Source organism: Enhydra lutris, unplaced genomic scaffold (genome assembly GCF_002288905.1).
Source record: "Enhydra lutris kenyoni isolate GAN:26980312 unplaced genomic scaffold, ASM228890v2 scaffoldscaffold9, whole genome shotgun sequence".
NCBI classification, from domain to species: domain Eukaryota; kingdom Metazoa; phylum Chordata; class Mammalia; order Carnivora; family Mustelidae; genus Enhydra; species Enhydra lutris.
The window spans coordinates 10,859,956-10,881,004 of record NW_019154093.1 but is presented as its reverse complement, the minus strand read 5'-3'; the positions used below and the strand labels follow the sequence as shown (position 1 = coordinate 10,881,004).

At 37.7% G+C, this 21,049-nt stretch overlaps 1 protein-coding gene across 1 annotated transcript in view; it reads right to left on the bottom strand.

Moving 5' to 3' along the window:
• Positions 1–325: 325 nt before the first annotated feature.
• LOC111143462 (rearranged L-myc fusion) overlaps positions 326–21,049 on the bottom strand; it is a 93,769-nt gene continuing 73,045 nt past the window's right edge. The window contains exons 7-8 of the mRNA XM_022497219.1: positions 10,701–10,842; positions 326–5,440 (exon numbers count right to left, since the gene is read on the bottom strand). Coding sequence (XP_022352927.1) covers positions 794–5,440; positions 10,701–10,842 — 4,789 coding nt within the window. The 3' untranslated portion in view covers positions 326–793. The remainder of the gene's footprint in view (positions 5,441–10,700; positions 10,843–21,049) is intronic.

Below are 21,049 nucleotides of genomic sequence, written 5' to 3'. Positions count from 1 at the left end.
TGTAGTTCCCTGGAAACATGATTGCATCCATCTATGTCCATCATGTTATGCTTTCTACCCAGACAACTTTTCTTCTACCTGAACAACTCCTGGACATCCTCTTTTGGGAGTTACCTTGACCCTCAGAGCTAATTCCTCAATTTCAGAATTTTCTTTGCACAAAAAATTTTAAGACAATAGTCATTCAGTAAGAAGCTTGATCTAAGTGGTTTGGTTAATAAAAACAAAAAACTAGTGGGGCAAAATACTAGTGCACGTTCCAGAAAATACAAGTGCAGTTTATGTATGGCATGAAAACTCATTATGAGTAAACAAGAAATGGGTGAAAAATTGTAATTTATTGAAACTCAACTCAAAAAATATAAGATGCTGTAGTGTACAATATATTACACAAAGCACCCTCAGGTGCACATTCAAGTCAAGTAAGAACTCCATATCCCTTTCCCTAGCCCTCCCACCCTGGGATCTTAGTATTTGTTCCATATACAATCATGCACACTTAATTTGAAAAAGGAAGCCCCAATATATTTTGATGTATTAATTAGCACCAAACAAGAGTACAGTTCCATTTTTTTAATAAACAAACAAACAAAAAAAACCCCAATCAATAAACCAACTGGAGAGCTAATGGACTCAGCCAATACTGCTGACATAGATATTATACATTCATGTAAATACACAGCCTATTCTACCCTAAACAACGGTGTGGCTGGTTCTCAGCCTTTGTTCAAGTTGGCAATTGTCCCCATGTTGCAGTGTTGGAGCCAGTCTGTTTCTAAAACAAAATTGCTATTTAGGAACTTCCTACACAAAGCTCATCTGTCTTTTTTGTTGGAAACAAGTCTAAAATTGGTGTGGAAAACTTAGATCTTTCAAGGACAACCACTGGCCGAAGATAATGAAGCTGTTTTAAGGCAAGCTCTCCACAGTCTGTTAATGCTTTGTCCAATACAACCCTCAGGTTTTCCAAGGAAGGAACTGCTGCTGTCTCAGCTACTATCAAAGGTGGGATTGCAGTCAGGTTCTCATGAATTGCAGAGTCACTGGAAGAATGAGGTATGTCAACTTCAGGGTCATTGTCATTCACCATATTATTTGCCATAACACTCCCTGTTAAGTCATTACTGGGTTGTGAAGAATTACTTAATGTTAAGTGCTCCGAAGGCTCCCAATCATCAAAATCGTCTTCCTTCTCTTCACTTTCCTGAATAAATTTCAGAAATGAAGATTCAAATCCCATAGGTTTATAAGTCTTCAAATCAAATGACCTGGGCTGTGGATGCTTCCTAAAATTCTCTTTTGGGACATGGGTTGAATTTTTTACAGTGTTTTCTTGCCCTGAACTTTGCTGCCCAGTTTCAGAGTCTCTGATCCTTGGTAAAGGCAGCTGGAAACTTGTGAAGTAAGTCCCACTTTCAGTCCCACTAGGATTAGGTATGGAATTTTCTATTTTACAAGGAGGAGACTGAACTATATTACATTGTTCCAAAGAAGTGGTTTCTGAACTATGGTTACATTTCAAAGTTCCTTTGTAGAGCAGATTACCTGCATCAAACACTGGTTTGCTTTCTGTACATCCTTTCTGACCTCCTTCCCTTTCACCTGGATGAAGGGAATCCGTGCTCTGGGCAGGCACGCTACTGTCACCTGGGGAATGGCTGTGCTTTGTGTGCTCTGATTCACAGCTATTTTCTTCTTTCTTTATATAGGGCTCTGCTTCAGAAGGGGGCTCCTCCTTAATTTTGGTACCATACTTAACACAGACGACAAGATTTTCCATCTGTTGCTCTAAATAGGCACTACTCATCTGATGGGTACGTTTATAATGCCTCACTATGCTGCTCTCCAGCTTCACCACAGATAAGCATCCTTGAACCATGCAGGGATACTGTGTGTGCTCAGACTGCTCCACACACATATGAAGGGCTTCAGCTCTTGTTTTAAAACTAATTGGTGCCTTCTTTTCTTTGATTAAACTACATTTTTTAGCCTTAGCATTAAATGATCTCCTGGTAGTCTGATGTCCATGCCCTTGAGCGAGCGCCGTCGGACACACCTTTTCACTCCTTAGTAGCCTTTCATTTGCCACTTTCTGGCTTCTAAACAGATCATCATAATAGTCCTTATGTCGGTAATATACGTGTTGAGAATAATTACTGCGATGGGTGAAAATCTGACCACAGCCATTAAGATCACAATGAATTTCATAATCTGAATGTATTTCTCCTTCAATATTATGCTGTTCCATCAAGTGGTGCTTCAACTTGCTGAACGTATAAAAAACAGCAGGGCACTGAGGCTGGTTACAGGAAAACCTTGCTGCAGATTCAGCTTCGGAAAGCACTTTAGGCTCTTCGATATGGTCTAGGTTATGAGAGTCACTACAGTGCTTCGCAAGAGCTTTGGAACATAGGAAACGTTTGTTACATTCCTTGTATTTGCAAGCAAATATCTTTTTACATTTGACAAGTTCCCTTTTGGTTCTTGCTTTGTCTTTCTCTAAACATAATTGTTCTTTGTTGTACTGATGTACAGTTCTGTAATGACGAATCAAGCCTTTTAGATTGGTGAATGAGGAATTGCAAGTTTTATGGATACAATGGAATGGTTTGTGGTATTTATTCAAAATATAGCAGAGATTTCCTTTAGCAACAGTTCTCCTGCTACCTCGTCCCTCTCGTCCTTCTCGTTCTTCTCTATGGCCACCTATTGGTGATGAAATATCAGAGGTCTTACTTTCTGTTTCTTCACAGGATGACTCCAAATCTGTTTCTGAACTGCATTCATCCTTTTTAGAGTGACAGTGTGGCTTCTCAGAGTTACTGCTGGGATCACCGCCAAGTTCTGTGGAGCAATCACCTTTCAATCTATCTACTGAGCATGGGCCTTCATGATCACATTTTTCATTATCTAATAGTTTGTGAGTTACTCTGTCACTGCCAATTTGATGTTTATTTTTATAATGAATCCTAAGGTGTGTTTTTCTTGTAAATGACCTTTGGCAAATATGACACTGGAATGGGGAATACCGATGTTGAAACATGGTTAACTGAAGGACTTTTTCTTTTGAATAATTGTGTTTTTTAAGATAATGCATTAACAAAGCCTCTCTGGTCACAAATTCATATTTGCATCCTTGAAGCTCACAGAAAAAAGGCTTAGCTGCCAACTGTGCAAGGTACTGACTTGGCATATTCTCATCTTGATTCTGAAAGTTAAGATCTGAGATAGTAGGTGAAACCGATTGAAGAGACTTAGCACCACTGGATGGGTACCCCTGCAATGACCCTGAGAAAGATCCATGTGTTATTGAGTTTTTCAAGCTTAAATGTTTCAAGCGTAACAAGAGTTCCAACATGGTATCCTCTGTACATGGCCTTTTAGAAGCACAAATGGAAGGTTCTGAGGAATAACCTTGATATTCTCGTTTGCATTTAGTATGGATATTATGATCAAGACCTTCATCTGGAGAGTCACTATTTGTATCTGAGCTGGGTTTAGGTTCTGCATCAAACTTTTCAGTTGTTTGATTATGTTCATTACCCAAACAGGGAAAGAGATCTTTTGTCTTTATCTTTTTGGGTTTGAAATGGTATGGATGAACCTTCCGTAGATGCTTCTGCATCCCTCTTGCATTTTTGTACGTGGACCCACAGCCATCAAAACCACAGGTAAACTTAGTCCCATCAAAACAAACTGCCACATTGGAACATTTTTCTTTTAAACTGGAGGGCATGAAGACTTTCTCATGAGATAATAATATATCCTGCATGGTTTCAGAGTGATCCAGTGTATCAATTAACTCTTCATTCATGGAAGCTGAAGAGCTATGACTTAACTGATCACTAGAATTACTGTCACTGTTTTCTTTCAGATTTTCTGTACTTTCTATTTGAGAACTAGCTGATCCTGCACAGAAAAGATCCTCTGGTAAATGCGATTTATCAGTTTGGTCAAGTATATGGGGCTGATCAATACAATCTTGCTTTTCACCTGGTGCAGCCTCCTCAAGTTTCACCGATTTCTTCACATCTCCATTTGAACTTTCAACATTATGCATCGAGAGGTGATCCTGGTATTCAATTTTGGAATAATAGAACTTTTTACAGCCAACAAAGTTGCATGTGTAAGATGCATCCCGAAAGTGTTGTGCTTCATGGTGGTAAAGCTGTCCCAAGTCACTGAAAACAATATTACAGCCATTTAATTCACATTTATAACGCAGATCATCATGTTTTTGTTTATGGTTAAGTAGTTCATTCACTGATCCAAACCTTGCATAGCAATCTATAGATACACACATATAAGGTTGAGGACCACAATGCACTTGTTCATGCTCCCGCAGGTGAAAAGCAGACATGAAATGTCGTCGACAGTAAGTACACTTCTCTCTTCTGTTTTTCATATCCAAGTAGTGCTTGGCATTTTCATCATTATTTTGGTGTTCAGCTTTAAGATGCACACTTAAGTATTTAAATTGCTTAAATACACGGGAACAGTCTGTGCCAGGACATGGGTACAAATCTCTGTCTTGCAGGTGGCAATCTTCTAATTTGCTGAATGTGACATATTCATGAGACTCTCCTTTGGCTTGTTCATCTAACGACTGGTTTTGCTCCAGGGTTGCAGAGGGGCTCTTGGGACAAATTCCTTTTTGAGAGCTTTTCAACAGTAATTTCTTTCTAGAGCGGTCCCTTCTGCTTGGTGGCATTTTAACATGTTCCATCACATGAGGAACAAATATTTCTTTTCTCTTGAATTTTTTAATACAAACTGGACAGGTATAAATTCCATCTTCCATATGCATCTTAGAATGATGAAGAATCCTGGCCTCTATACATTCCCGCTTACATAACAAACAAAAAAATTTATACTGAAGCCACCTCTGGTATCTTTCAGAAGAACCAATGGGTTTTTTATCTCTTTTCTCCTTATGCTGATCTGTCAAATCTCTTCTTCTATACTGTTTGTCTTCTTTACCTTCCTCATAGTCACTGAGAAATGACTCTAAAACATCTGTGTCATTAATTGATATTTCATAGCCACTTAGATCATCATCAGAATCGGAGGCTTCTTGTCCGAGCAGTTGGTGGCAGTGTCGTTTTAAAGTTTTCCAGTCCCAAAATTCAGGATCAAAAGGCCAGTGGGCCTTTAAAGCTAGTAAGAGCTCACATCGGAGAGAATTTGGAACTGGTGCATTTTCTTCATCAAATTTTTGATCTGGCTGCAAATACAGTTCTTCCAACATATTGAATCCATCCAAACTGGGTTCAATTAAGAATTCTGTAAGTTGACAGGCTCGTCTGACTTCTAAATCTTCCGGTAAAAGACAAGCAATTGTTTTACAAACTGATGCCTTCATTTCTTCATCCTCACTTGATCTGAGTTGAAGAGCTCTGACACATAGTAAAATGGACACCCCAAGACCAGCATCTTGTGCCTATAAGAAAAACGGGGGGAGGGGAGAGGGGAGTTATTATTCTTTTTCATTATGGAAATATTGCATAACTTTCCCTGGTAAGACATACACATCTCAAAACTTTTAGAATTCTTAAATTTATCTTTAATCTTTCTTCCTGCAAGTTACATTTAGATCCTTCCTTGTCTCAACATGCAAAGGACTGGATTAAATGTTACAACCATGAACAGTTACAATGTACATTTATAGAATGTCCAACTTTATAAGACACTGCATACCAAAGCAATCTCTAACCCTTAAGGAATATATGTTCAAATGTATAAACAATAAAGTACACGAACTCAAAGGAATTCAGGATAAATAAAGTCACTGAAGGATTCAAAAAAGAACTGTCTTGAGCTGGTTAGGAAGGACAGGGCTTAAATGGGTATAAGAAGAAATGCCTGTATAAAAGTGAGTTTAGGAATCAATTTGATTGAAGAAACATATGTGTCATGAACAGCTGGGTATTTTCAAAATCTTAAGGCTAAAATAAATGATTCTCCCAATTTCCTCCCCCACTTTTTTTGTTTAAGAGAGGGGGAAGGAGCACAGCGAGGGAGAGAATCTTAAGCAGGTTTCATGCCCAGCATCCAGCCCAACATGGGGCTGGGTCTCACAAACCCTGAGATCATAACCTGAGCTGAAATCAAGAGCCCAATGTTTGACTGAGCCACCCAAGGGTTCCTCCACATTTTCTCCTAAAGGAATTAGTACTTTAGTCCTAATTAGCTATAGGTGTAATGTATTTCAGCTTCCCATGGGAAAAACAACAGAAATTTTAAAATCTCTCTATAGCAACAGGTTCTCAGAACGAATAAAAAATCAGGAAAAAGATCTGGTCATGTGATAAAACGCTAGTGCATACTAACAACTTATGTGAGAGGCTGAAATGGAATGTGAAAATATTATAAACAAAGACAAGTGGAATTATATGGCTGAGTGGCTTAAAATACGGTACTTAGGAGCATAACAAAGTTTTTAAAAAAGTAACCTCAAACAAACAAACAAACAAACAAATAAAAAAGGAAACTCTATGCCTAAAGTGGCGGTCAAATTCACAACCCTGAGATCGAGACTCGCATGCTCTACCAACTGAGCCAGCCAGGTGCCCCGAGAGCACAGAATTTTCAGTCAGACTTTGAAGGCCTTTGAACCCCAGCTTCACTGCAGTGATGAGTTCTTAACTCCCAAGCTGTTGCTGCCTCATCTATAAAATGCTAACAGCAGTGATAATATCAGATTTTCCTCCTAACATTATTCTAAAAATGAAGTAAGATAATATAATTACATTGTTAGCACATCTTAAGTATTCATCAGAATACCATGTAAAATAACTGAGGGTATTCATCAGAATACCATGTAAAATAACTGAGGGTAAGTTCTACTGTTCAAATTGGTCATCAATTTGTTAAGCAATTATTCTGTGTTGGGCACCATTCCAAATTCTAGGAACACAAAGAAACAACTATCATCAATTTACAGAACCCTTACTACATTCTAGGTACTATTCCAAATACTTTTTTTCATATATTATCCCCATTTTATAGATGAAGAAATCATGGCTCATCATGTTAACTGCCCAAAATCACCAAGTAGTGAGAAGAGGAAAAAGGATTTAAATTTAAAGCAATCTTTGTGCATGACCTCAGTTCTTAACCACTTTATAGCCAGTAAGAATTCTAAAGGTTATCTAATATGGCTATAATCTATGTGCTCTGGATATAATATGCCACACCACTCTTGTTCAGCTACCTGGTTTAAAATCAATTTAGTCATGTCCATCAATGTCTTCAAAATTCAGCTCCACATTCCATATCCTAATTCTAATTTATTCACCACTCTTTTAACAAGTAACTTCTTGTTATAGCTATTCAGAATGTATAACAGTGTTTTTTTTTTTTTTAAAGATTTTATTTATTTATTTGACAGATGGAGATCACAGAGAAGCAGGCAGAGAGAGAGGAGGAAGCAGGCTCCCTGCTGAGCAGAGAGCCCGATGTGGGGCTCGATCCCAGGACCCTGGGATCATGACCTGAGCCGAAGGCAGAGGCTTTAACCCACTGAGCCACCCAGGCGCCCCTATAACAGTGTTTTTAGACTGTTTTTTGAAAAGTGCTTAACGATTTCATAGATTTTACCATTTCAAACAAATTTGGCTATTTAAGAAAGAATGGGCATTCTCTGCTGTTTATCTTCGTCTTCCAAAAAGGAGTTAAATAATAATAATTTGTTGAGAACCTATGAGTTATTTTAAAACTTATCAGACCCTCCAAGTCCCCTGTGCTCTGATTTAGAAGTGATAATCTTCTATCACATGCAGTTTGTCCAAAGACCTATGGCTAGTCTTCACTATGCTACAAACTAGGTTTATGATCCTTACAAGTCACACACCTCCAATTTTCAACCTCTTCATTACTAAAGAGAAGGAATTAAACTAGACAAAGTCTTGTTTTGCAAACAGTAAGCACCGCATGTTCCACCAAAAAGGGCCATATGGCCAAATAAACTGGATTCAAGATGATCCCTCTTCTTGTTACTTTCATTTCAAAATATAACCTCATCTACATCCATTCTGTCATACTATTTTTAAAGTCTAACAACTTCAAGAACCTTTTGTTTTGTTTTTAAAGTAGGCTCCATGCCTAGTGTGGAGCCCAACTCTGGGCCTGAACTCATGACTTTGAGATTAAGACCTAAGCTGAGATCAAGAGTCGGATGTTTAACCAACTGAGCCACCCAGGTGCCCCAACTCTAAGCACCTTTATGTGATGATCTGGTATAAGCTCTTTATAGAAAATGGAAGCCCAGAAAATAAAGAGGTACTATTATAAAGCCCTCGCCATTATACACTCACAGTTGCCTCCTCCAAGAGGCCTAAACTCCACACAACCTTTTTAGCATCATTAACCTATTCCATTCCAAGGGCTACGTCACTGGTTACTAGTTGTCTCCCAATATCCTCTCCCCTCTTTTACTACAAAAACAGAATGCCTGATTTCTATCTGGTTACAAAATAATCTGAAATAATGAACATATCTCCTCTCCCTTGCAGCTACATATGGCCATGTGTGTGTGTATTAGAGGGAGTGAGGAAAAGATGTATCATAGTGTGGTTTGTGTGGTTTACTCCTCTCTCCTCATCCCCTGCCACCTTGCTATCTAGAATGGAGATATGATACCTAGGATTAGAATATATAGGTCTTAGAATGAGATGGAAACTGTGTTGATGGCAGACAGACAAAAAAACTCCTGGCTTTCTGGTATGTGGAGCCATTAAAAGCAACCCTGGCCTGTCTGCCTAGATTATCTACCTATATGAGAGGGGTAGAAATTTCCATCTTCTTTAGAACACTACTATTGTGGGATATCTACCATTCATTGCAGAACTAGATCTTAATTGCAACAGGTTAGATCATCTCTACAAACCTAGAGGCGAGTTTCTCAATTTGAAAGTAATTCTACACTCACTCCCCTTCCACCTACCAGTCCACATCTTTTCTACCATTCAGGCTAGTTACCATGAATGATTATAGTGGAAAGTACCCTAAGACTAGCATTAAAGAGAAATGGGTTCTGGTTATGCAAGTAGATAGCAAGTTCCTTAGCCTGTGTCAGAAACCCATTTTCCCTAGTCCTCAAGTAGCTTTCCCATTCTCTGTGGTTCTTCATGGTAAGCAGAATTCTAAGATGACCCCCAAGTAACCCCTCACCTTTGAAAGATCTCAAGTTTAAGTGGATTCCTATAATTATGTCATATGGCAAAAAGGACCATGCAGGTGTAATTAAGGTCCCAAGTGAGTTGATCTTTAAAACAGGTGCATTACTTAGGGGGGCCTGACCTAAACATTTAAGGTCTTTAAATCTAGGCCTGGAAGTCAGATTTAGAGAAGGTCAGATTCGAATTAGGAGAATTCCTTATACGTCTGCTGGCTTAAAATGCAGGGAGGCTTCTAGTAGCTGAAAACAATGTGGCTGACAGCCAGCAAAAAAGTGAGGACCTTAGTCCTACAATCAAAAGGAACTGAATTCTGTCAGCAGTAAGAATGAAATTAGAAGCGGATTTTCCACAAAGCTTCTAGGTAAGAAAACAATCTGGCCAACACCCTAATTTCACCTTTGTGATACTCTGAGCAGCAAACCTTGCCACACCGTGCTACACTGTGTCATACAAAACTGCGGCTAACAATTGTGTGTTGTCTTAAGTACTAAGTTTGTGGTAATTTCTTAAGCAGCAATAAAAAAACTAATACTTAAAGATTACAAAACTTTTTAAACACCAGTTCTAAAACTAATTTTTAAAATATTATTACTTGTACATGTTGTTTCTGTGATAGGAGATACAAATGCATTCACAGTGATTAGAAATAATTGTCACCTAACTTATCTGACCACGAATTTGCTCTTAATAAAATGTTTTACCTTTTCCTGTCTTCACTGGAGAAGACCAGAACAACATATTTCAAATAAAGTATAGGATACAGATGTTTACAACATTAAAGAAGACAGGATGTATCAAAGTGTAACTGTGCCTTGACTTTAGTATAAATAATCCTTGGATGTTGTCAAACATCCATAAAACATATCCATTAGCCATTACAGATATGGGTATACTGAGAGCTCAGTCATGAGCAGATACTAAAAACAACATAAAAATAGAGCACAGGATAAGATTCATCCTGAATCTCCAGGCTGGTAGTCTTAATACAATACATATATAGGACTGACCTCAAAACACAAGGCTTTATATATGGCACTTTATTTCTCTTCAGGAAATAAATATTTGCTTTTGATTTAAACCAAAGTTTATAATTTGTACAAAATTAATTCTGGAACTGTTCTATTATAAGTTAGAAAATGTATCACTCCATTCTTAAGGAAAATATTAAAAATCCAATTGTATTTTCATTTATAAAAAATTATTTTAATATGCAAACATGCTTGCATAAAAAAAGAGAAAACTGTTCTAGTAAAAGTAGATATAGGGTAGTTGAGGTGACAGCCCCAAAACATAACCTTCCTTTCCTACAATGGTCTGTCACCTCAAATCACTATTTTCCATTAAGAACAGCTGTGGATTCCAGAAGATCAATCTGCAGAAATGGCTAGATATGTCCAATTCCAAATCTTATTAAAGTCCATTATATCTTATTTTCCCTCATCTAAGAGGAGTTGCCTGAGAAGTTATCTCCCCACTCATTTCTTCATTTCAGGACAAACATAAAAAAGCAAAATTACTCACTTCAGTTTGTATAACTCTAATCAGGCAAAATAAATGCTGCTGTGTTTTAGCTATGACACCAAATTGACGACAGCGCTCCAAAAAAGTGTCTAAAGAAGGGTCAATTCTTCTTTGCAGTTTACTCCAAAAGAGAGTCAATTCCCTATAAAAAGAAAGATTAAGGTAAAACATTTAAAGTAACTGGTATTTGCTGTCCACCTCCCCACCCCATTTTGGTGTTTTGTTTGTTTGTAAAAATAAGTTAATAGCAATCAAAAACTAAGGGGGGGGAGCTATCTATATTCCCTACTGTGTCCTCTCAAACTGGTAAAATTGCTGAGAATCCTCCCTGAAAATTCCACCACTTCTTTCTTCTTTGTGGTGGGGAAAAGTAAAAACAACAAAGACTACTCCCTTTATGTTGACATTTTTTTTTTAAGTGGGCTCCACACTAGGCTAGGTGTGGAGCCCAACAAGGGGCCCAAACTTACAATCCTGAGGTCAAGACCTGAGCTGAGACCAAGAGTCAGAAACTCAACTGACTGAGCCACGCAAGCGCCCCTTTACGTTGACATTTTAAAACACTTAGATCCCACTGTGTTCCAAAAGATTTTACCCCTTACATTGGTAATTATATTGACTGAATTAAACCTTATCCTAATGGGCAGGGATCATCGGATATCCCTACACTGCTAACAAAATATACACAACTAATAAATATCCTAACAGTACACTTCTCCACACTAATCTCTTGCTCCTTTCCAGCTCTAAAATGTTATGATGCTAGGCATGTACTTGGGGATGTTTAAATATTACTAATACAGTTAGTAAAATTGCATTCTTGGAAATGGCTAAAATACAAGAATCCTACAAATATTCATTATGGAAACAAAAGGTTGGAAAGATTAAGTTAATTAAAAGCACTGAATGGGTTAAGAGAATACTCTTAAGGAAAAGCACCAGAAACTCAAAAATGCCTGTGATAAAAATGCTAATATGAATGTGAAATATGAATGCAAGGTAAGTTACTTAGTAAAACCAAAGAAAGAATGTTATCACTTAAAAAAAAGGAACTTTTTTTGTGTACACTCTAATATCTACTGGGTAATATTTGTTAAATAATTTTCATTAAGAAAGTATTATTTTCACAAGCCAGTTTTAGAACACTAATATCTTACTGCTGTTAAAACACTATTCTAGGAAGCTGGGCACAAATACAATGCTTAACAAATGAACGTATCTCTTTTTATAACAGGAAATAAACATATTTAACAGAACTTATAAAGCGGTAACTTGGATTCTCATATGATGAAATTTTTACAAACATATAAAACTTGCCTCAAAGACTGAAATGGATATACACCTTAAAAGATGGATGATGAAAGCTTGTAATATTTCATAGTGACAAATTTGAGTTGAAATAAATAAAATTAACTTGAAATGCCTTTAAATATTTGTCTTTGGTGACTACTGTTGCTTTCCTAACCAGGAAAGTAAAAAGTGAGACAGGTCTCCTTTGAAAATAGCTACTGGCCAGGCAAGTAACTGGATGACTGTTCACTTTTAAACTCACAAGATTGCTTCTTTTAGATATTAAGTACCTGAGTAATAAAAAGTTTTGAGAATAGTGCAAAATTCAGAATAACAAAGGAAACAGAGAATTATACATGCTCAGGGATAAAAAGGAGATCAAAATATATATATATAAAAAAGTCCTATCTGAGAAGAACAAAATTGCCAAAAACAGTAAAACCTGATTATGAAGAGAAAAAAATAAGGAATACCTATGATCTAAAATTCATCAACCAGCTAGAGGTTTAAAGTTAGGCAAATCTGATAAACTGATAAGTAAAGCTGAGAATTAAAGTCTTTCAAATAATTTTTCTTTCTTTCTTTCTTTTTTTTTAAAAGATTTTATTTATTTATTTGACAGAGATCACAAGCAGGCAGAGAGGCAGGCAGAGAGAGAAAAGAGGAAGCAGGCCCGATGCGGGGCTCGATCCCAGGATTCTGGGATCATGACCTGAGCTGAAGGCAGAGGCTTTAACCCATTGAGCCACCCAGGCGCCCCTCAAATAATTTTTCTTAAGATTTTTTAATTTTAGTGGGGAGAAGCAGAGGAAGAGGGAGATAAAGAATCTCAAGTAGACTCCCTGCTGAGCAAAGAGCCCACCACGGGGCTTGATCCCATGACCAAAAATGACTTGTGAGCCAAAATCAAAAGTTGGATGCTTAACCAACTGAGCCACTCAAGTGTGTGCCTTCAGCTCAGGTCATGATCTCAAGGTCCTGGGACTGAACCCTTGCTCAGCAGGGGGCCTTCTTCTCTCTCTGCACCCCACCCCATCCCCACTTGTGGGTGCTCTTTCTCCAACTCCAATAAATAAAAAATAAATATATTTTTAATAAAATAAATCAGAATGTCTAGAGCTTGATTTATTCCAAATTAAATATTTTTAAAAATCATTTTTATTAACATATAATGTATTATTTGCCCCAGGGGTACAGGTCTGTGAATTATCAGGCTTAAACATTTCACAGCACTTGCAATAGCACACATCCTCCCCAATGTTCATAACCCAACCACCCTCCTCCTTCCCTCCAACCCCCCAGCAACCCTCAGTTTGTTTTGTGAGATTAAGAGTTTCTTATGGTTTGTCTCCCTCCCAATCCCATCTTGTTTCATTTTTTCCTTCCCTACCCCCACAAGCCCCTGCCCTGCCTCTCAAATTCTTATCAGAGAGATCATATGATAACTGTCTTTTTCTGACTTATTTCGCTTAGCATAATAACCTCTAGTTCCATCCACATCGTTGCAAATGGTAAGATTTCAGGTTTTTTGATGGCTGCATAGTCTTCCATCGTATGTATATACAACCACTTCTTTATCCATTCTTCCGTTGATGGACATTCTAGGCTCTTTCCATAGTTTGGCTATTGTGGACATTGCTGCTCTAAACATTTGGGTGCATGTGCCCCTTCAGATCATTTCAATTGTAACTTTGTGATAAATACAGAGTAGTGCAATTGCTGGGTCGTAAAGAAGCTCTACTTTCAACTTTTTGAGAAAACTCTATACTGTTTTCCAGAGCGGCTGCACCAGCTTGCATTCCCGCCAACTGTGTAGGAGGGTTCCCCTTTCTCCGCATCCTCACCAGCATCTGTCATTTTCTCCTGACTTGTTAATTTTAGCCATTCTGACTGGTGTGAGGTGGTATCTCATTGTGGTTTTGATTAAATATTTCAAGCTATAGTTATCTTAAATCCAAATAACTATGACCAAAAAAGGTCATTCTTATCATGTATTTTGTTTTTATACATTATTTACACAATTACAATTCAATAATTTAGAAATGCTATTACCCACCCAAACATATAAACTTGCCTGAATGAAAGCAAAACAAACAGTGTATTATTCCTAAAAATGCTACGATGCCATCCATTCAAATCTGCACACTGGAAAACTGAAACCACCAATAAATAGTAACTCAGCCTGCTGGATCGTATATGCAGCACTAGGAAGGACAAACACTTCTTCAATTACCACACTCACATGATTTTTAAAAATGGATAGTTGTTAAAGAATACACTGAAAATGATTCCACTATATGGATGCTTCTAGTGTTCAGATAATTTATTAACCCAATGCCTCAGATTAGCCCCCTGCCTACTGTAAGTCAATAAATTATATATAAATTCATAAAAACTGGAAAGGAAATTTAGTTCTATTAATAGTGGGAAACATATTTTGGCAGAGATCTAGCTACCAAGCAAGAGCTTTAAGCTACACTGTGTTATGGCACAACAGGAAGCCCGTGGAGTCCAGCTAATAATGTCACACTGATAACCAGAATTTAGGCATTTGGGGAATAAGGCAAAGAAAACTTTGGAATTAAGGAGTGACCATCCCTAAAGGCGGCTCCTGCAAAAACAGTAGCTGATTCTCATGACCACTTTTTTTTACTCTTTATTTCCAACAAAACTGGGTTAAATAAAACATATATATGGACATCTGGTCTTTGACAGGCACTGAGGGCAACATATATGTCGACCCTGGTACATCATAGTCTAGGCTGGGAGAGAACAGGCATAAAATTACATCTGAAAAACACAAATGTACAAAATACAAGATTTAAACTCAGTTCTAAGAAAGCAAATGGGCACCTGGGTGGCTCAGTCAGTTAAGAGTCTGCCTTCAGCTACGGTCATGATCCCAGGGTCCTGGGATCAAGCCCTGCATCACTGGGCTCTCTGCTCAGCGGGGAGCCCGCTCCTCCCACTCCCTCTCCCTCTGTCTCTGCCACTCTGCCTACTTGTGACCCCTCTCTCTTTCTCCCTCTGTGTCAAATGAATTAAAAAAAAAAAAAAAAAAAAAAAGGCAAGCAAGCAAAGGTCAACCTATCAAATACTTGCTGCAAGCTTTGTGTGGAGGTTTAAGGTTCACCTGTATGAACTTTATTTTAAAAGCAGTAGTAAAAATAAAATAAGATAAAAACAGAGAGGGAGGCAAACCACAAGAGACTCTTAACTACAGGGAACAAACTGAGGGTTACTGGGGGTGGGTGTGGGTAATGATGGACTTATTAAGGAAGGCACTTAATATATAAGCAAGCACTGGGTGTTATATGCAACTGATGAATCACTAAATTCCAACCCTGAAACTAATAATATACTATATGTTAACTAACTTGAATTTAAATAAAATAAAAAAGTAGCAATAGTAATTACACATCTTTATGCATACTGTCCCATTCAAAAATGGTTATCTTTATTATTTTCATGGCTGCTCTAATACTACCACTGCAAACAGCTGTAAGAAACTCATTCCTCCAACACATCTTTGATTTTTGCAGAGAGCCAAAACTCATTTGGGGCCAGGGTTAATGAATAAGCTAAGCAATATACCTTTTGAAATCAATAATGTGGTGACTACTATAAAGTAATATATTTTATTGTGGTTTATAAATACCTCTGAAGGAAATTTCTCTTTTAAAATATTTTATTCATTTACCTGAGAGAGAGAGCGCGCGCCAGCACAAGCAGAGGGGAGGGGCAGAAGGAGAGGGAGAAGCAGACTTACCGCTGAGCAGGGAGCCCAAAATGGGATCCTGGGATCATGACCTGAGCCGAAAGCAGCCAGGCAGGCAGACAAACATACATACATACAATTATTTATTTACAGATTTTACTGAGAGTGAGTGAGAAAGAGAGCACAAGTGAAGGAAGGGGTAGAGGGAGAGGAAGAAGCAGGATTCCCATTGAGCAAGGAGCCCAATGTGGGGCTCGATCCCAGGATCCCTGAGATCAAGACCCAAGATGAAGGGAGATGCTTAACTGACTGAGCCACCCAGGTGCCCCAGTACATGTTTTTAAAAATAAGTGACTTGGGGCGCCTGGGTGGCTCAGTGGGTTAAGCCGCTGCCTTTGGCTCAGGTCATGATCTCAGGGTCCTGGGATCGAGTCCCGCATCGGGCTCTCTGCTCAGCAGGGAGCCTGCTTCCCTTCCTCTCTCTCTGACTGCCTCTCTGCCTACTTGTGATCTCTGTCTGTCAAATAAATAAATAAAATCTTTAAAAAAAAATTAAAAAAAAATAAAAATAAGTGACTGTTCAGAATGGCTAAAATTAACAAGTCAGGAAATGAGAGATGCTGGCGAGGATGCAGAGAAAGGGGAACCCTCCTACACTGTTGGTGGGAATGCAAGCTGGTGCAACCACTCTGGAAAACAGCAGGAGGTTCCTCAAAAAGTTGAAAATAGAACTACCCTATGACCCAGCAATTGCACTACTGGGTATTTACCCTAAAGATACAAACGTAGTGATCTGAAGGGGCACGAGCACCCAAATGTTTATAGCAGCAATGTCCACAACAGCCAAACTATGGAAAGAACCTAGATGTCCATCAATAGATGAATGGATAAAGAAGATGTGGCATATATATACACAATGGAATACAATGCAGCCATCAAAAGAAATGAAATCTTGCCATTTGCGACAACGTGGATGGAACTAGAGGGTATCATGCTTAGTGAAATAAGTCAATCGGAGAAAGACAATTATCATATGATCTCCCTGATATGAGGAAGTGGAGACGCAACATGGGGGGTTCTGGGGGTAGGGAAGGAAAAAATGAAACAAGATGGGATCGGGAGGGAGACAAACCATAAGAAACTCTGAATCTCACAAAACAAACTGAGGGTTGCTGGGGGGAGGGGGGGTCAGGAGAGGGTGGTGGGGTTATGGACATTGGGGAGGGTATGTGCTGTGGTGAGTGCTGTGAAGTGTGTAAACCTGGCGATTCACAGACCTGTACCCCTGGGGCTGAAAATACATTATATGTTTATAAAAAATTTAAAAATTAATAAAAAAATAAAAATAAGTGACTGTTTTGGTCAGATTCCAGTTTTGTCACATTTTTACAAATACCTATTATAAAAAATACCATTTAATTTAAAGAAATTTTCTTTTCTAGACAAATAGTCCTAGTCCATATACCCACTATCTTCAATATAGGAAATTTCTAGCACAACAAAAGAATCTATCCTATTTGAACAGAATTCCTGAGTTTCATTTTCTTTAGTAAAATTCACCGTTTTATGTTATAGCTATTCTAATTCCAATATCCCAAGAGCAAAACAAACACCTATGAAAACAACAAAAGGGTTAAAAAAAATGTTGCCAAATCTGAAAATTTTAGATCCTATTTTCCTTTGAATGCTTGGAAGAAGCTTACTTTTAACAAAGTGTGAAGTGACTTAATATTTTCTTTCCTCTACTCATTACAGCTCCTCAGGAGGCCAATAAAAGGGAAATCCCTGTTAATCCCTTCCTGCTGCAGCGGAGCAGCATTAATCCTAGAGCCACCAACATCCTTGGAAGGGCTAATGTGGCTGAGTGAAGAAAGGAAGAAAAAAAAAGTTATAGGTCACTCTAAAAGGGAAACTCTATCAGGAATATTAAAAGAACTGTGTGACTACAGTTTTAAAATTACTTTGTAATCATGAAAAATCTCAAATAAAGAACCTAAGCTTACACCTAAAGGAGGTACAAAAAGAAGAGAGATCACAGCCAGTAGACAGAAGGAAATAAAAAAAGATTATAGAAGAAGTAAATGAAATAGAAACTAAAGAAAACAGAACAGATCAATGAAACCAGGAGCCAGTTCTTTAAAAAACAAAACAAAAAAATCAACAAAATTGGCACACCTTTAGCTAGACTCATTTAAAAAAGAAAAGGGGGGGGGGTACAAAAAAATAAATCAGAAATGAAAGAAATAACTGACACCTCAGAAATACAAAGGATTACAAAAGAATATTATGAAAAGTTACATGCCAATAAATTTGATAACCTAGAAGAAATGGGTAAGTTCCTAGAAACATATAATCTTCTAAACCCAAATCAGGAAGAAATAGAGAATGTGAACAGATCAACCAATAGCAATGAAACTGAATCAGTAATCAAAAAACTCCTAACAAATGAAAGTCCAAGACCAGATGGCTTTATAGGTGAAATGTCAAACATCTAAAGAACAGTTAGTACCCTATTCTTCTCAAACTATTCTAAAAAACAGAAGAGGATGGAAAGATTACAAATCCATTCTATAAGGCAGGCCAGTGTTACCCCAATACCAACACCAGGCAAAGACACTACACAAAAAGAAAAATACAGGATGGTATCTCTAATGAACAAGGATGCAAGTATCTTCACCAAAATATCAGCAAGCAAATCTAACAATACATAAAAAAAATTACTCACCATGATCTGGTGGTATTTATTCCAGGGATGCAAGGTGATTCAATATTCACAAATCAATCAACATGATATGTCACATTAATAAGAGGAAGGATAAAAACCATATAATCATCTCACCAGAGGCAGAAAAAGCATGTGACAAAGCAAAATGTCCATTCATGATAAACACTCTCAACGAAGTGGGTGAATTTAGCCAAGAACATACTTCAACATAAAAAAGACAATATATGAAAAACCCACAGCAAACATTATACTCAATGGTGAAAAACAGAGGTTTTCCTCTAAGATCAGGAACATGACAAGGATTCACTATCACCATTTTTATTCAATACAGTACTGAGAGTTCCAGCCACAGCAATTAGACAACAAAAGGAAATAAGGTATCCATATCCAAATCATTACAAATGACATGATACAATATACAGAAAACCCTAAGGACTCCACTAAAAAACTATTAGAACTGATAAATGAGTTCAGTAAAGTTGCAGGATATAAAATTAATATATAAAAATCTGTTGCATTGCCATACATTAATAAAATAGTGGAAAGAAAAATTAAGAAAACAATCCCATTTAACAGTTACACCAAAAAGAACAAAATACATAGGAAAAGACTTAATCAAGGAAGTAAAAGACCTGTACTGTAAAAACTACAGAACACTAATCAAAGAAATTGAAGATGAAATAAACAAATGGAAAGATTCCATGGTTATGAGTTGGGAAAACCAATTATTATTAAAATGTCCACACTACCTGGGGCACCTTGGTGGCTCAGCAAGTTAAGTATGACTCTTATTTTGGCTCAGGTCATGATCTCAGGGTTCTGAGATTGAGCCCTGTGTCAGGCTCCATGCTGGGTGTGCAACCTGCTTGGGAATTCTCTCTCCCTCTCGCTCTGCCCTTCCCCAACCCCTCCCACTCTCTTAAAAAAAAGAGTCCATAGTACCCAAAGCAATTTACACATTCAGTGCAATCCCTATTAAAAAACTGATAGCATTTCTCACAGAGCTAGAGCAAATAATCCTAAAATTTGCATGGAACCACAAAAGAAGCCAAACAGTTAAAGCAGTCTTGAAAAAGAGGAGCAGAGCTAGAGGTATCACAATCCCAGATTTCAAAATCATATTACAAAGCTATAGGAATCAAAACTGTAGGATATTGGCACAAAAATCAACATATTATTCAATGGAACAAAATAAAGAACCCAGAAATAAAATACACTTTCATGGTCAATTAATCTATAACAAAGGAGGCAAGAATATATACACCAGGAAAAAAACAATCTCTTCAACAAATGATGTTGGGAAAACCAAACAGCTACATGCAAAGAATGAAACTGCACCACTTTCTTAGACCATACACAAAAATAAAGTCAAAATGGATTAAAGACCTAAATGTGAGACCTGAAACCATAAAATTCCTAGAAGGAAACATAGGCAGTAATCAATCTCTTTGATACCAGCCAGAGAAACATTTTTCTAGATAAACTCCTTTAGCCAGGGAAACAAAAATAAAATTAAACTACTGAGACTATACCAAAATAAAAAGCTTTTGCACAGTAAAAGAAACCATCAACAAAATGAAAAGACAAGCTACTGAATGGGAGAAGATATTTAAAGAAATTACACAATGGAACACATACAAAAATAACCCAATTCAAAAATGGGCAGAGGGGATGCCTCGGTGGCTCAGTCAGTTAGGTGTCTGCCTTTGGCTCAGTTCATGATCCCAGAGTCCTGGGAATGAGTCCCTCATCGGAATCCTTGCTCAGTGGGGAGCCTGCTTCTCCCTCTGCCTGCTGCTCCCCCTGCTTGTGCTCTCTTGCTCTAGCTCTCTCTTTCTCTGTGTCTCTGACACATAAATAAATAAAATCCTTTAAAAAAAATGGGCAGAGAATACAAAAAGACATTTTTCCAAAGACACACAGATGACCAACAGACACTGAAAAGATGTTCAACATCACTAATCATCAGGGAAATGCAAATCAAAACCACAAATGAGGGACGCCTGGGTGGCTCAGTCAAGCCGAGTGTCCAACTCTCGATTTTGGCTCAGGTCATGATATTGGGATCATGAACTGGAGCCCAGCACTGGCACCAGTCTGGGCATGGAGTCTGCTTAAGATTCCCTCTCTCTCTTCTTCTGCCCCTCCCCTCTGCTTGAGTATTCACTAAAAATTTTTTTAAAAATAAAGTAATAACAAACCCACAATGAGGTACCACCTCATACCTGCCAGAATGGCTAAAATAAAAAACAGAAGAAATAACAAGTATTGGCTAGGATGTAGAGAACAAGGAAACTTCATGCATTGTTGGTAGGAATGTAGGCTGGTGCAACCACTCTGGAAAAGAGTTTGGAGGTTCCTCAAAAAATTAAAAATAGAATTACCATATGATCCAGCAGTTCCACTACTATTTACTCAAAAGACACAAAAACACTAATTCAAAAAGATATGTGCACCCCTATGTTTATTACAGCATTATTTACCATAGCCAAGATATGGAGGCAGCCCAAGTATCTATCAACAGACAAATGTATAAGATGTGAGATATATATATAAATATATGATATATATTTTATATAATATATATATATTGTAATATCTATCTATCTATCTATA